This window comes from Orbicella franksi, chromosome 3, assembly GCF_964199315.1.
Source record: "Orbicella franksi chromosome 3, jaOrbFran1.1, whole genome shotgun sequence".
NCBI classification, from domain to species: Eukaryota; Metazoa; Cnidaria; class Anthozoa; order Scleractinia; family Merulinidae; genus Orbicella; species Orbicella franksi.
The window spans coordinates 2,530,207-2,547,871 of record NC_138147.1 but is presented as its reverse complement, the minus strand read 5'-3'; the positions used below and the strand labels follow the sequence as shown (position 1 = coordinate 2,547,871).

General features: G+C 40.8%; 2 protein-coding genes across 3 annotated transcripts in view; both read left to right on the top strand.

The window, feature by feature from the left end:
• LOC145480650 (dynein axonemal heavy chain 5-like) overlaps positions 1-17,665 on the top strand; it is a 175,897-nt gene that overhangs the window by 92,931 nt on the left and 65,301 nt on the right. The window lies entirely within an intron of this gene.
• LOC145480654 (uncharacterized) lies at positions 1,964-16,443 on the top strand. Of its 2 annotated transcripts, none has more exons than XM_081458942.1 (3): positions 1,964-2,074; positions 13,291-13,497; positions 14,595-16,443. In XM_081458942.1, the coding sequence occupies exons 2-3, from the start codon at positions 13,309-13,311 to the stop codon at positions 16,098-16,100; spliced, it is 1,695 nt and encodes a 564-aa protein (XP_081315068.1). In that variant the 5' UTR covers positions 1,964-2,074; positions 13,291-13,308; the 3' UTR covers positions 16,101-16,443. The 2 variants fall into 2 exon arrangements, with proteins under 2 accessions (XP_081315068.1, XP_081315067.1); XM_081458941.1 differs by lacking the exon at positions 1,964-2,074 and adding an exon at positions 9,359-9,659.

Here is a 17,665-nt window from a genome sequence, read left to right as displayed (position 1 = left end):
ATTGCTTTTATTTCTGGCCTAGAGTAAAAGGAATTTTTACGTCGGGGATTAGCTCTTTTTGACCTTTTTCCCTTTACAAACAATGAAACGTCGATCTAGACCTGCGCCAGTTTAAACTGCTTTTAATACATCTTCATCGGCTCTGGATAATCTCGAGGAACGTTCATGTATAACGAGCAGCTCGGAACCATCAATCAAATGTCAAAGACTCTAGTGAATTTATGCATACGTAAGGACTTGCGCAGTTCACATTAAGTCAAGTATGCTTGCGCACAAATTTCATTTCAATATTTTCCTTCGACCGAGCAAACAATGTCTAACGCATTTTCTTTCCAAGTTTACACTGCTACTCCAGGGTAGTGTGGCCAAACCAAAGGTACATAAGCAATATGAAAATTACAAAGATCATTTTAACATTATAAATTAAATTCAGTTATAAGAATATACAGGAAAACTTAAACTAAAGATTGATACGCAATATCTCAAAACAGGAACTACAAAAAGCCAAGGTAACGGCGGATTTTCTGCTATGCCTTCTTGCATAAATCAATTCTAAGTTGTTTTCACAGGTTTCAGAATAGATATAAATTAGAGAACTTGTTTACCAGGCGTCTTTTAAAATACGTCGTCAAAGCAAAAGGACTATTTATGCAGTGACAATGTTCGTGTCCTGTTTTTTTCTTTTTTTTTTTTTTTTTATTTCATATATTCTGTAAATTTATTGCAATATTTTTCCGCATGGCCCAGCCACTTAGCTCGATTAGCCTTAGCTATTTCTAAGTGGCTGTGCTCTGTTTTTCATTGTTATTTTTTCACATTGCATGTATTCATTTTTATTGTAAAATTTTTCTGGGCACGAAATAAAGATTGTTGTTGTTGTTGTTGTTGTTGTTGTTGTTGTTGTTGTTGTTCATATGTGCACAAAATTGTTTATCAGCGAAATGGATTGGCATTGACTTCCAGACGAATGAACTAAAACCAATATCCGAAACAGAAAGGCAGGTAATTCCATGAAAAGCAGCGTAAACTAGTACTTTGGGTTAGGTTAAACTAGCAATGTTCAATTTTTACTAACATCAATTGCAACGCCTCTATTGTAAGGATACACAACGATACATTTTTATGACGCAAGGTTCTATGTCGTAAAGTTCGTGAGTTTGTGGTTTAACACTCGCGCAAAGTTTTTCGATGGCGTCTAAAGTGGGATGATATTGTGATCTGAGTTACGCAGTTTGCACGCGCAAAAACAATTAGCCTGGATATGCTAATTAATGCGGGGCTAACATGAGGGCCGTATTTTGGCTGGGTATTATGATTTTAACGCAAGTCAAAATCTCTTAGCTCATACCATATATCCACGTTTTGGGCTGTTTTGTAAATTTTTGGTGATTTTTGGGTATATTTGGGGTTAAATAGTTTTTAGCAAAGGATTAGTTAAATTTATGGAAATAGGAAATTTTGAAGATTTGATGTTGTTTTAAAATTTAATCCCCCTTAATGTGCGGGACATAAACTTTGCCCGTTACACGTCTTTCTTGCAACTGAATGACTCAATGCTGGGTATGCTGGAACTGAACCCGACGGCCTATTTTTCCACTTAACATATTTAGCAAGGGATCGTTTTACACCTATAGTGACAGTCAATACATGCAAATAATTACGAGACTGAAAACATATATTTTAAAGTTCTTTTTTCTGCAAAGCGTTGTCCTTAGCATCGCCGTTGAGGTTGCGTTACTGCAGCTTCCTAACTACGTTGGACCAAATGTGGCCCTGCATACCTTAGTTACTCCAAAATAAATCATAATAAATCAATTCTCACTGTAAAATCAGAGAGAAACTGTACACTGACTAATTAAAATCTGAGCTGTGACACATTGCCATTCGCAAGGCAAAGGTCAGATTTACCCATAATGCTTTGCACATCGATGGGCACGTACACATCATCCATAGTAGTGCACCATCCTTCTGATCCGTTCTGTCGACCAGAAACTACTTGACCTTCTTGCTTAGTGCGGTCTTGAAGGGAAGAAAGGCGTTTCCAAATTTTTCCACTGCAGGAACAGTTTTTCAGGTGAGACACCTTCGAATAACGGGGCTGTGGGTTGGTCTCGCGTGTGACTGATCTATATGCAAACAAGTTCAGCGATCAATATATTATGTTTAGAGTACAGCCCTATATAGCTGGAGGGCTAAAACAATAACATCGGGAAGGCATAGGAGTGGCTGCTCGATAGGTTTATATACCGCAGATAACTGATAAAAATATATTACAAAGTAAAATGTCGTGTGTTTCAATGATCAGCTGCAGAATAAGATTAACAAGTGCTCATCCTACCCAGGATGTTTGGAGAGCACGAGAGAAGCGTAGCAGTTGCTTGAGAACCAGCTTCCTGTCGCGAAAGGAATTTTGCACACGCCATGAGCCTGCGTCATCGGATTATGATGCACGCAAGTATATCACTGCATTTAAAAAGCACGGCTTTTCTAGCTTTGTTATAATTTTTTGTTACAAATTAAATTTTGTCGATACGACATTACTGATGGCGGCTTAGTCATTCCGTCTCCTATATGTTTTTAAAAGTCACAAGAGTATCACATAAAGGAAACTACCCGTTTTCTTTACCTTTGGCGCATACTTTGATAAATGCATGGAACGGTACCTTCGCTCTGGTTAGATACGAACTTAGCGCGTCTTGCGTTTTTCCGTTTGTACACGCATTCTTTCCGTCATCATCGCGTTCTTTTCGTTTATCTCGCTTTCACGTTATCAAATTTTCGCATAATTTTGTTTTGTTTCAGTCCCCTTTTGTATGCGTTTTCTAGTCTATTTGTGCATGTTACTGTCATCTTGTTTCATTTACCGCCTTCCGCTTTCCTCTTTCGTGTTCCTAATCGTCCTAGTCATACAACGTTTCAATCGCTGGCTTTTCATCGCCTTCTTCGCTTTCATCGTTTTATCACCGCACTCTATCGTTCGAATTGTACATATTCGTGGCATCGATTAAAGCACATGTAGCGTGTTGAACGTTTGACTACAATATTAATGCATTACTAATTCTGTGAATTTTGCTTGAAGTCGGCGATGGTGAATCAATCTGTTCTTATTTCTTTAAAACTAGGTCAGAAATGAAATGTTACATCAGTCACAAAATTCTAGGATTAGGTAGACGAAAGTCAGATATTGTAATCACACCTCCGTGGAAATGCAAATTTGCAAAAATAAATGAGAAGCAAAGCTGTAGCCTGCGAATACAGCTGCCTCTCATTCGCTCCCGCTACTACGTGCGAAACGTGAAAAGAGACTCTCTCTTCGCGTTTCGCACGCAGTAGCGGGAGCGAATGAGAGGCGGCTGTATTCGCAGGCTGGCAAAGCTGTTTAAATATACGATGGCCTCCTGTTCAGTAGGAGGCGGGTGGAGGAAGGGTACTCCATTATATGGGCCCCATAGGCATATGCGGTCCTAAAGGGTCTTTGGTCATAAATGGGGTATCGATTTTGACCATTCTGGTCATAAAGAAGATATGGTTTTTGCACTTTAGTCTTAAATTGGTCATGTCTTTTTAGAAGAAGCTCCCTTTTAATCATTATCCATAAGACCATCAACATTAGCCCTTCATATATTATGTTCAGAGCAACTGTGCCAGCCCCAATTGTCATAACTGAGGGTATCGAATTTCTGGTCAGGTCATAAATAGGGTGGGAAAAATTACACATTTTGGTCACAAATAGGGTAAGCTATAAGCTATAGCTGGTTTTCACGTGACGTCACCAAAATTCGAACTACAAAACTATTGATCTTCCTGAGATTTTACTTAAATGATGTATAAGAGCAGCTGAAAACTAATATTCATACAAATTTTCGCTCCGAATGGGTTCTTGGTTTTGTGATACACTACGCTTGAATTTCTAAGCTTTTGCGTGACGCGGCACTCACATGACGGCCAAGAGAGCTGTCATGATGGTTAAAAAAGTGACTTACTTCGGGGAACTTGGCTATCTGAACAGTTCATGTCTTAGAAAAAGTATGATTTTAATGTTTTAGAGTTCCTCGAGGGATAAATTCACGCTTTTGTAGCAAAACTCAGTGACAGATGTTTCTGTTGGTTTCCGGCCGCCATGTTGGTGCCCATACGGATGGCACCAGCATGGCGTCTCCATACAAATCTCTATAAATTTGGGTAAAAAATTTCTCCGCATATCTCGCATAAGAAAAATTGCTGTGACCAGAATTTTGGCGAGAGTCTTTGCATTTTTACCTTCTTTCATTTCCCAGATTCTGGACTTTATCTATTGACCGGTTTTGATTTTTATTTTGATCTATTTTCAAAAGGCGTGACACTGAAAACCAGCAATAAGGGTTTTGAGAAGCGTACCGTACACCCCCACCCAACTTTTCTGGGAATACCCCCCCCCCCCGGGTTCAGTAGGCAACGAGAGTTTTGACTGAATAAGTAGGTCGATGTGTTCGTTGTTCCACAACTGCAAGGAAACTCTATTTTACTCGAATGGACCATTGCTCGTGTTATTTGGTTTTCTGTTGATCCTGGAAAGCCAGCTATAAGCCGGATATGCGGTGTAATGAATGAGTTGCCAGTAATCGGATACCCGTGTTTGCGCGAAGAACTCTGGGATCGTCATGGGGCAAGCATTGCTAGTCACTATAAGGGAATGTATGGCTAAGAGTTGTTTCAAGGAACAAGAAAACGATTTTTTAGAGAGATCAACGCTTTTTCGCCGTTGTTTTATCGCGAATGGATTTTGGCAATGTTGATACATGGAAAATGTAAGTTTTTATTTGAATAACCGTTAAATAAGTGATAAAATTTACCGATAAACTCCCTTTTGCTTGCGTGAGGTTTATTGTGAGATACATTGAAGAGAAGATTCAAAATTTCAATACACGCCTGATCTCGAGAGGCTACCCGGAGGAAATGGTAGAAAAGACCCTTCGAGAAGTTAAATATAAAGACAGAAAAGAAGCTCTAAAACAGAAATCGAAAATTGCAGAAGGAGCTACTACCCTTTGTGTCGGGCAATTTCACTCAACCGTCAATACCAAACTTTGGAAAGCATAATCACGCACAAATGGAACTTTTAAATACAAATACTCAGAGATATATTCAAGGAGCCCCCCTCGATCTGTTATAGAAAAGGAAAATCACTGAAGTACGCGCTTGTAAAAGCAAAACAAAGGCTTTGAGCACCACAGTAGCCACACAGCATGAGTCGCGCGGACTCATTTGTCATTAAATCAACCCCAGACAGTACAATGATCGCCACCGGACTTATTTCCAGTATTATTTGTATGATTGAGCTTTCAAATAAGCCAAAAGTAGCCTGTACACAATTTAAAAGCCTTTACTGGGTTATTTCCTCTCGATTTATACCTAATTAATTTTGCAATATTTTCAGAGACAGACCATTCTTAATACGCGATGTAAATTTCACAATACACCTCACGCAAGCAAGGGAGTTTAGCGGTAGGTTTTATCACATATTTCACGGTTATTCAAACAAAAATTTACATATTCCACATATCAACATTGCCCAAATCCATTCGCGATAAAACGACGGCGAAAAAGCGTTGATCTCTTTCATAAATCGTTTTCTTGTACCTCGAAACAACTTTTCGCCATACATTTCCTTCTAGCGACTAGCAAAGTTTGCCCCCTGACGATCCCAGAGTTCTTCGCGCAAACACGGGTATCCGATTACTGGCAACTCATTCATTGAGCAAGCGAGAGGTCAAGGTGTCAAAAATGGCTCGATATCGCGTGTTTATGGCCGATTTATGAAATAAAGGAGTTTATGGCGTGAAGAGTATCGTTTTCTAGCAGGACACGGCAGGTAATCCCTTGCGTTCAAGATGGGCCCATCTATCTGGGCACGCGAGCCGGCTCAGGTAGCGCGCCAATCATAGTGTAGGAGCTGGATTTTCTTACCCCCCTCTTTTGAGCAAGTTGTAGTCTGGTCAATACCTCGATTTTTTATTCAGATTTACCCTCTGCTTTGTTATTAATCAGAATGACTACAAACTCCAGACTCAATTGATAATTCGTAGACGCTACGGAGCACGTTATACTGCATTCTTTTATCGTTTCAATGTCGTTGTTAATGCAGAAGAGATGGAAAGTGGCGGCGCATATATAAGCAGGTTTCACTTTGACGTAGCATCTGTCCGTTGCTGTTTTTTGTGTGTGTGTTTGTGTGTGTTTTTCGTTCATGGCGCTCCGCTTTAGTACTTTTTAACGCAGACGGTCAACTATTGTGTTTTTTTTTTTGGTCCGCGGAATATATTTGCTGTCTCGTTGATTTCTCACGCCCTTTCCGAACCGCTTGGTCGGAAAAGAAGAAAGGCCTGCAGCTGAAAACCTTCGAGTACTGAATGATTTTGAAGAACTGTGAAAGCAGGAAAGCACTTATCCCTGAAAAGTGGATAAAAATGAGTTTGGAGTTATTTTTAGGGAACAAGATAATATTGGACTCTTCAGACACACCCTCCTCAAAAGGTATTGAATTTGGCGATAAGGGTATGACTTTCATGGAGCAATGTTGATCAGAAATAAAACGAGACTTTTGACCATTTTTGACTAAATAGAATCTGTTTTACACGGGCCTGGAAATTAGACAAAACAAATTTTCACGAAACCGGCACATTTGAAGTTTTGCTCCAGTGAGTACATAAAGGAAAGCTGGTCGGTTAGCTGAGGTCACGCGTTCTAATTTTAGAGAACAAACTAAAGAAAAATGCAAAGCCGTGAACGAAGGTCTTGCTTGATTTAATACAAACCCAGCACTGTTGTCGAACATTTTCTTTCTCATCCTAATCACTGCTACACTGACACGCAACTAATCCCGCTTGATTTTGTCCACTCCTCACGTTATTCAATCAGAAAATTCCAGTGAGTTCTTTAGCGTCATTTAGCGGGTTCAATGGAGCCCCACACTTTGAATAGACGCGATGAATCGTAAAACTTGTAACCTACAGAGACCTGTTTTATCTTAACTATATTTAGTTTATCTTAACTATATTTAGTTTGTTTTGTTCGTCATTTCCGCCACTCCTTTTAGTTTCGAAATATGTGTTACGTTACAACATACACAATTATATAATATTGTAATTTCATATTTGCTGCCCGCCTAGGGCAGCCTCTTATTTCTGTGTTGATGTCTTTGCTGCCCGCATATGGCAGCCTCATATTTCTTTGTTGATATCTTTGCTGCCCGCATAGGGCAGCCTCCTATTTCTGTGTTGATATCTCGTCTTGAGCCTTGAGGGTGTCTGTTTGTACAAGATAATGCGAAAGTAAGCTTTTTACTAAAACGGTAAGTTACTCAGTAGCTTGTCTTGTCAGGTGTAAATTTAAGTATTTGGAGAAGTGTTCCTGAGGGTAGCGAACGTTTTAGTGATGAATTGAGGGGAAGACGATATTCTTTCACGAGTCTCACCGCGCTGGGTCCATGAGTATTGCCCAGCGAGGTATACAGACTGAATTATAATTTGCCCAACGAGACGAATACAACAAGTGAATTGCCCAGCGAGGTGAACAAACTAAATTCTACTTTGCCAAACGAGACGATTAAAACAAGTGAATCGCCCTGCGAGGCGAACAAACTGAATTCTAATTTGCCCAACGAGGCGAATGAGACAAGCAAATTACCTACCGAGGCAAACAAACGGAATAATAATACTTAAATTTACCCCTGATATGACAAGCCACTGAGTAACTTACCGTTTTTGTAAAAACAAAATATCTATCACGTTTTGAGTGCGAAGCTGCAAGACTCATGCCTTAAGAAAGAAAACAAGGCTTAAATAAAAATACAACTTAGAATTCAATTTCAAACTTGCTTATTTCTGCGATATTAATTTATTATATTTTTCCAACGATCTCCAACACCATGTGATATCTTCACGTCTCACTCCCACCATCTTTCTACATGGGGCAGCACTTCACTTCCACTTTGAAACCACTAGTTATAATTTAGTATCATCTAAACCTGAAGAAGGCTGATCTGCCCAGCCGAAATATTGTTTTAAATATACCACGTTGTGTCAGCCTTACAGTAGTCCTTGACATCTCCTCGTTTTAATTTTAGAGCCTGGAATTGGGGAATCTTTGTTCTTGCCTCATTAGCTCAAGCCATTAAGTTTTTGATCGAGCTACAAAAAATATTAGGTCTGAATATTGAAGGGGCATAGCATGATTAACTGTTCTAAGGAATTTTGGCCCGACGTGTATTGAATACTTTTTAATTTGTGCGACGCGGGATTAAAAATCAAAATTTGTACAAAATATGCATGACCTTATTAGCGCTTTCGAAGCACCCAGAAATTTTGCAGTTTTTGAAAATAAATTTCTCTTCGGAATACTACATCCAAAGAGCCAAGCATTTCACCAATTACTAAGTTTCAAAAGCTCTTCAAATGTTCGGCAGGCCCTTAACGAAAATACAAAAAAAAATTATCAAAAATGTCGAGGGTCACCTCCCACGTGGCAATTATATCTGCATGCTTGCACTAAATATCTGTTTCTCCGCCAGGGAAACTAGCCCACTTTCTTGCAAACCGATGTCTGGAGAGACGGGATACGAATTTGTAATATATTAGGGACACAGAAGCCTTTGTTAACAAGATTTTCGGCTGCTCTATTTTCAAAGCGTCAATTCGACGATGTCTTTTGTTATCGTGGCGATAAACATCGAAAGTGTTATTGAATACATTTCCGCTCTCATTCACGTGCTGTTCCTATCAAGCATCCGGTAGGACTGTGTTAATTGCTACCGAACACATCTGCTAAAACTAAGCTTGCTGTACGAGGGTACGTGAGTTCGTACGTGATGATTTAGTCCACATGTCTAACTCCACATGAAAGTATACTTGTACCAAAAAAAATTTCATGCACACGATCATTGCCGAAAAAACATATTCAAAAGCCAAAAAAGCATGTTACACAGAGAACACAAAATCAGGCATACACGCGCTCTGAGAAAAAAATTATTAGTGCATGAAAGGGCTTTAAAAAAATGCCTGCCTGTACCAAATAACTTCCTCCCCTCCTCCTCCCCCCTCAAAAGTCAAATGATCCACAAATAATCGACTTGCATGACAGCGTCTCAGTTCATAAACACGAATCCAAGTGTTGCATGGAGAGAAAAGTGCTCGTGAAAGTATACTTTATGTGCCGCGAGCTGTAGCAAGTTATGTTTTGGGTGGGTGGAAAAGACAACTGACGCCTACCTTTGTTGTTTTTCTTGTTTGCCCTTGAGGACTGATTTATTTTGCAATGATTTTAAAATTACGCCTACGTAAGATCTAGAGTCAGAGAGGTCAATAGTTTGAACCAATCAGAAGACGTTTTTGTATCGTGATATCGCCCTGATCCTTTCTTTTGACTTGCCTGTTGTTTTGAGGGACTGTTTGTACAAACCCTTTACACTCCCACGTGCATAGAGGGTACGTGACGTGTACGAATGCCGGAAAGGTGATCATTTTTGACCAATCAGGAATTGCAGTCTAAACGGTAAATAAAGTAAATGCAAGCTCCAAATGAAAACTCCTCACTTCGGCTTGGACAGCGACAGCAGGGACTGCTTCTTCCATCTTTGAAGTGAAGCTATCAACAATTTCAACCGTGCACGCAAGGAGGTTCAGGTAGGAAACGTAGTCACTTTTGCCGCGCAGCTCAGCTACAGATACAAAACTACAGACGTGCCAGTTCGCATATCGTAAGCCGGGACCGTAAGTCGGTAATTTTATCGCTGTTCTGTTCGGAGTATAATATCCCCGTCGTTAGACCGTCATGCTCACAATTAATAAATTTATAAATTCCCGTCGGCCGAGCCACGTTTTCATATGCCACTTTGCAATCCTCGTTTTGTCATTGATGGCGTAACCATTAAACGACTTCAGTAAACAGAGCTTGCGGATATTTGGCCGCTTTGAACTCAGACATTCTTGCTAAGTCTGGATACTCGATCGATAGGTGGACATCATTTACTCTCTGTACATGTCAGACTTGTGTCACATCTTTTACTCGACTATATTACCAGATGTTTACATACTAGTCATATAAAGATATATATTTTTCTTGTAACCAGCGTCTACTGCCACGCCTTGCCTTGCAGAACTCTAATCATTATTCAAGATACAAAGGTTGTGTGATAAACGCACGCCTTCATGAGAAATAATGAACCGCAAAAATTCGGAATTATTGATTTCTTGGCTGACTAGGCGCATGCACATTTGCTTTCAATGTTCAAGATTTGATTGGCAGCAAATTTTATTTTTTTGTTTAAAAAAAGCAAGGACAACGACGGTCAACGACAGGAAACGTGATCTCTCGTGATTAAGTCTGCTCGTAGCCGGTTTTTTTCTCTAAGGGTCACTTAAACGAGTGTTAAATCATCGCGAACGCAGAAGGGCGTCCATGTCTCGCCCCATTCCCCTTTTCGCTAAAGCGTCATTCCTCATAGCCCCTGCTGAATTTCGAGAGAAAAACAGACTGCCAGCAGTCTACTCGTGATTCGGACTCCTCGTTCTCGAGCTCGCGAAAAAGAAAACCAACAAAACTTTCATGACTTCCAAAACATGTCTTGTAGATGAACTGTCGGTTCATCTATTGTTATGACGCAACATGTATAATTTCAAATGCTATTGTGATTTATTCGAGATCAAACATACATATTTTTTTCTTAAGACTACGAGTAGTCCGCCGTGCGTGACGCGAAAGAAAATAGCCGCGCGAAATCCTGGGGACGAGGAGCGTGCGACCGCCTCACAGGCGAATCTTTGCTGACGTCATTGTTTGCATTTTTCTTCATTAACATACGACTTTGCACATAGAAGGCATCATGCTAGACACGATTTTACTAGAAAAACTTAAAGAGCTTGTGAAACTTAGTAAGTGGTGAAATTTTTGACTCTTTGGATGTAATATTCGAGGAGAAATTGGGTTTCAAAAACATCAAAATTTCTGTGTGGCAAAAGCGCTAATGAGCTGATACATTCTTTGTAAATGCACAAAAAGTATTCAATACATCGCGCTCAAATTCCTTGGGACAGTTAATCGTGCTGAGCCCTTTCAATATTCAGTATTAATCTCTTTGTAGCTCCATCAGAAACTGTATCGCTTATGGTAATAAGGCAAATATTGTAAACAAAGATTCTCCTGAAAGCCAGGAAGTTTGACCTTTCACGGCCGAGTGATTTTTCGGTGTAGGACTTCTGATCTTGACGTCCTCTTATCAATAACCCCAGGAGATATCCTGAATATAAATTTGTAGGTGTAAATCGGAAAGTTATAGCGAGTTTCAACCGAGAATTTACATTAGGTATTTGACATAGGAGATCATCCAACTGTGGTGAAATGTTTGCCGATAGCAGCGGAAAGTTTCAGGTAAATGTCCGGTTTCAGGTGAAATTCCGGTTCAATCTTTCTAATGGACGGCAGAAAAGCAAAGCTCAGTGAATTCATATTCACTGAATTGTTCTTGGACAAGCGGCGAAATCACTAACACGCTCGAAGTCGGGTTGGAAGCGGAAAGCTCTGCCAAACAAAACACTTGATAAATTTAAATCTTTTCAAAGCCTGTTGGCAGAATCGCAAGAACATCACGGCTTGCGAAGCGCGAGTCCAACGCTTCGATTTGCTTCGGTTCCAAATATTCCCGCAAGATGTCACACGTATCTCGAATGTTGACAACGCGTTGTCAACTCTCCTAACATAAGCCGATTATACTTTTACGTTTTGAGAGCGGTCCTCGCCCCTAGGATTTCGCGCGGCCGTTTTTCTCTCGCGGTTTTCTTTCGCCGATTTTCAGGGGTTTTTTTGCCGATTGCCTTAAAAAATACATAATACCAAATTTCAGTCCAGTTCCAATTAGACAGTTGAAAAGCTGATTAATAAATTAATTCTACGAGACAGAGCGGCATGCGCGCGTTGTGTGAGTCGCGGGCGGAAAGAACCCTCGTGAGTCTGAACTGACACGGTGTTAGCACAGGTATCCCAAGCTCCTTGGGTAGCTGGGAGTCGTGAATATGATTGTATGACATTGCGTAACAGCGTAAATATAAGAGTTTGTATGGGGATGTAACGATCATATGTAACAGTTCAAAATATGGAGAAGAAATTGAATTAAATTACTTCGACTCCTCTGGGTGTTACTGTTGGAGCGAATTTATGGCTGTTTTCCTTCAGTCGATCTGCTGGGTTCGCCACTCGAGTTTCCTACCTTGAGGAATATATAGAGAGGAGAAGGATGAAACTGAAACTCGCTGGGAATCAGTTTGAAATGGCCCCAAAACGGCACGGGAACAAAAGTAACACAGAGAAGAGTCAAAGTACGTCGTTTTTATTCAATTTCTTTTCCATATTTCGACCTCAAACGAAATTTGAATTGCCACGAGAAACGATGGAGATAACAGACACGTGTTGATCCATAAAGATCTGATATTCGGTTTAGATCGGACCCTTATTATAAAGGCCATATAAATTTCTCTGTCTGGTGTAAAAGAAATTCTTCACAATTGCAAGATTTTATCCCTTCTTCTCGAGAGCTTATACACACATACGGGTTATATAGATGTGCGGCCTCGAAGGTTATGGCTTTCAACTGTTTTGCCAGGAATAGGTTATCAATTTTGTCCATTTTGGTCTCAAATAGGGTATGGTTTTTGCACTCTAGTCTTGAATTGAGTATGTTTTGTAGAAGCAGCTACTTTTTTTCATCCTTATCGATAACACCATCAACAATAGCCCACCACAATGCCTTTAACATCGGTCTGAACCTGAGGCGGATCCAGACCTTTAGCTAAGGGGGGCCGCGGTTTTTGTTTTGTTTTGTTTTGTTTTGTTTGTTTGTTTGTTTGTTTGTTTTTTGTTTTTCCTGCCGGCTTTTCTTCCTTCCGCGATTTCTTTTCTAACCAAAATAAGTGAACAAGGGAACTAATTACAGAGCAGGTCTGGAACAAGGTATTGATTTTAAGGATCTGGTCTAAATAGGGTATCGAATTTTTGATCAGGTCGTAAATAGTGTAAGGAAAATCACAGATTTTGGTCTTAAACCCCCACCCAGTTTTTCTGGGAGTATCCCTCTTCCCCAGGCCCCAAAGTACGTACCAATTTCCCGAAAGCTAAGTTTTGCTAGATCCGAAAGTAAACACGTTAATTTCGATGCTTTACAGCCTTTCAAAGAAGTATTATTTGAAAGATACATTTAGGGTGCGTTTCTTTATTTTAAATTACCATGACAATCTCATAGCATATTTATTTGTTTCTCCTCAGACGTCTGATCATAGCAAAATGGGTGAAGAGAAAAAGCATATTCAGCAACAAGTAAAGCGAATGCACGACGAAATTCAGCATGCTAGTGAACAGAAAAAGAACCTCAAACACAACGAGCTGTTCATTCTGGACAATTCCCTGCGTGAGAGCACGGTCGGTCAGCTGCGAGGACACACCATCGAGAACAAATGGAAAATTTACGAGCAGGTGGGTGTCTACTATTCCAAATTTTTAATCTAATTTCGAAGCATCCCTCTTCGTATTAGAGCGGTCTCAATTGATTGTCGTAAAATCAAAGCTAAAGTAACCGCTCTAGCCAATCACAGAGGCCACAAGCATTACAGTGAACTAATCAAAACTCGAAGAAATTACATGTAGCTGACGACAACAACAACCGTCATACATCCGAGGAGTGAAACATTCAAAAGAGCGTTTCCACTCACGTGGCCCAGAGAGCAGCCATGCAAATTTGTTGGAACAAAGGAAAGTGTTTACATAAAAAAAAAGAGTTTAACTCCCACAGAATAGGCCACTTCCGAGTTGCCTTTGCCCTGTGTCAAGACAAGTCTTCGTGTGAAACCATTGTTATGAAAATGCATTTTATCTGTAAGTTCATTTTCATTCAAATTAAACTCGTTGTCATAAAGAAAGTTTTGCGCAAGATTCGTTTTAAAACAGAAGCATAAGGTAACTCGGAAATGGCTTATGGTTTCTGACACCAACATGGCCGCCGTTTCCATCTTGAAAATAAAAACTCGTGATAAATTCATCACCTCGTCTAATGTTTCGTTCAAAATGCTATTTTTTCAAGGAAAAATTATACTACATAAAGAATGGTTATCCATACACCGCTAACCATGGGTTATGTATGTACTCAAGCAACACCAATCGTTTTTAAACTCAGTCGATCGATCGATCGAACAATCATTAACTTTATCAATGTGTCTTCGCTTCCAACTGACTACAAGTGGCCTGCAAATTGGGGACACTCGATATTAATCATATACGTAAAACTCCAACCTTGTTCCCAGGGTCTCTCATCTTGCTGCACCCTGGAGCGAGCGAGGAGAGGTGGCGGTAAGATGAGAGACCCTGGAAACGAGGTTGATAAACTCTTAATAACAATAAAACATAGCCGACACCTCTAAATGGAGCTGATAGAATAAACTAAATAAAATTAAATATCTTTTAGTGGTTTGTAAATTTGCGCGAGTATTTAATTCTACTTGGGTGGTATAAAACTTGATTTTAAACGTAATGAAAAGTCAGTATTAACGTTGTTTTCTTTCAATTTTTACAACTAGATTAAAAAGGTTGGTTTCAAGCACATCATTGTGGCCTCTTTTTCCCACATGACTCGCTTGGGTGACACGTTCATCAAGCAGCTCCATGACAAGGGAGAAGACTTCACCAACCTTTATGCCTTCTCAGAGTTTCTGGAATCCATCGATAAAGATAGGGTGCCAGACACCAAGACCGTTCCAATTGGTATGAGAAAAATGAAAGAGCTGGGCATAAAGAATGCGATCATCGAGATGGATCTGGTTTACAAGGGGATCGACTACAAGAAGTTCAAAGTTGAAGCTATCAACGATCTTCTGCGAGAGAGGCTGAGGTGGATCCGTAAAAACCTCGCCAAGGATGCCAAAGTGTTTATCAACCTGCGTGACCTTCCTGATGGTATGGTGAAGAAACCAAACCGCATCTTTAAGGTGATAAGGTTCTTATCTTCTCTGCCAAAAGATGAACGACCCTTTGGCCTGGTGACGGAAGAGTCTGGCAAGTACCTCCCAGAACAGCTTGGTGTGTGGATGAAAGCCATCCGAAGAGAGATGGACGCTTGTGGTTTCCAGGACGGACACTTGCTGATCCATGTCCACAACCAGTGGGGATTGCAAGACAGCACTCAGTTGGAATGTCTCGCCAACGGCGCAAATGGCATCTGGGCAAGTCTGATTATACAAGGAGCCTCCATGGGCCACTCCTGTTCCACCGTCATGCTGCTGAATCTGATACGCCTTGGAAACAAGAAGGTTCTTAAGCAGTACAACTGCACAGCCCTCCGAGAAGCTGCGCAAGAAGTCTGCAGGATCACCACTGGGCATGAACCTTGGCCCTTGCAGGTTGTGTATGGCGAGCGAGCTCTGGACATGGTGTTCGGCATGCCTAACTTCACACCAGACAAGAAAGAGTTTGACATGGCCACTTTCTTTGGTGAACGACACGTCATGCGAATGACTACCCTTGCATCGCCAAAGATGATTGTCGACAGGCTGACATTCCTTTTTGGTAAAGATCGTCAATTTACTGAAGAGAGAGGCCAACGAATGCTGGAGGTGATGTTGGAAGATCTCCACAAGAACAGGAAGGAAGAGTACATGAGCGCCGTGGGTATCGCCTTGCTGTTCGACCGATCCGGTGGCAGTCTGACCGAGAAGATGAGTGACGCCATTGCTGCAGAAGAACCGAAGAGGGTTCACGCTCAGCAGCTGATTGACGAGATCCGCGCAATGTGGGATGAGTGGGATCTGCGAGATGGTAAGAGAGACGACAAGCTGGAGTTTGATGCTTTCTACAATGGCTTTTTGGCACCGTACTTTGGATGCTACAGGTGCGACGAGACCAAGTTGGCCTTGAAAGCCATCGACATGGATGAAGATGGATCCGTGGATTGGAACGAATTCTGCTTGTACCTGAAATGGGCCATCCGTCAGTACCCTGAGACCCCGACCGCTGAAGAGTTGCTGTCCATTGCTTTCCGTAAAGGCCTCATCCCAGCCATGCAAGACGAGGTTCTCAAGCAAGCATAAGAGACTGTCTAATCGACTCTTTCTTTCATAGCTGAGTAACGTTATGTAGTGGTTGAGCAAAATATCGGACCGACGGTTTAGCATTTTTGAGCAATTTCGTCACTGTCTCTGTTGCCCAGTGACATTCGAGTGATTAGGAGTTAATTAGTGAATTACGATAATCAAGTATTTTGCAACTGAGGAACGCGTTGTTTCTAAAACCGCGGACCAACTTTTTGATTGAGATGAATATTTTTGTGATGCAGTCATTTTTGTGCCAAAGCACACAATGTAGTTCCGTGGTGCAATGTAATGATGTAATGGTGCTAGAAAATTAAAATTTTGCGCGGTGAACAGCAAGAAAGGTTTTGTTTTCCATTTCTTTGTTTAAGGATAATCTCTTTAACCAGTTGATCTCCACCTTAATTTCCTTTCGTCCTAAGATCTCGGTGAATCTTGTCAGGCTTAGCCTGCTTAGCGCGTTTCCTTTCCATTTTCCAGGTGGGGAGATCGAGCAAACGAGTGCCCCTTTTCCTTATTTTTTTGCCCTCGCTCGCAGTTTCGTTCCCTTCGCGTGCCTTTGCACATGAACGCCTGTTAAGCAGGCTACTTGTGGCTGTCCCAATCTGACGCGACGAGACGAGGTCTAAACCGATCTACTTGTGAGCAGCTTTTGGTCGCTATTTTTTTAACTCGCTAATTTTTTTCCCGTGAGCCTGAGGTTTTCCGATATTTTAATCATTTCCACTCTCGCGTTGCATTGGTTAGATTACGTCCCGGCTAATTTTACACGGAGGAACAAGGACCCTTAAAAATTATTCAAATGCTTTCTCGATATCATCTAATATTAGCTTTGGTCCAGCATCGTTATCCCAGAGCAATTTAAATGTGAAATAGAATGAGTTGTCTCCCCAGTACGACTCGAGCAAGCTACATAGGTCAGTTATTAGATAGCACTCGGGTCATGCTTGTTTATTTAATGTGGCGGCTTATCTATATGGCAAAATCCAGACCAAGAAAGAACCAATAAGAACGTTCGGATTTATACCCTTGAAGACTGTCTTACCATGTAATAAATGGAATAATTGTGTGGATAAAATACAAAAGCAACCTATGAATCTCGTCAGCGTTTTTGTTTTCTTTGTTTTCATTGCATTCTTGTTGACGATTTCAGTTTTTTCGCTTTCCAATTCCATCGGTAAAGAGACGATCCTTAACGAGGGTCCAACATAGATTTTTCAATCCCACATACCGCCACTTTTATTGGGTCATCCCGCCATCTCTCCCCAGTCAGAATTTTAACAAGTTGACGTCAGTTTTTCATGCGTCTGTCCTCTTATGGATCATGAATTTCGTCATAACACTGCCAAAGTAACTGTGGATGCCGGTGGATCCGCAGACTACTTTGACAATGTTATGACGAAATTCATGATCCATAAGAGGACAGACGCATGAAAAACTGACGTCAATTTGTTTTTACGATAACAAATTGTCAAATTGTCCGCTCTCGCTCTCGTAAATTGATGTGTCTGTCCACTTATTGACTTTGAAAATTAGCCAATGAGCGCGCGAGAAGATCCGGCCGC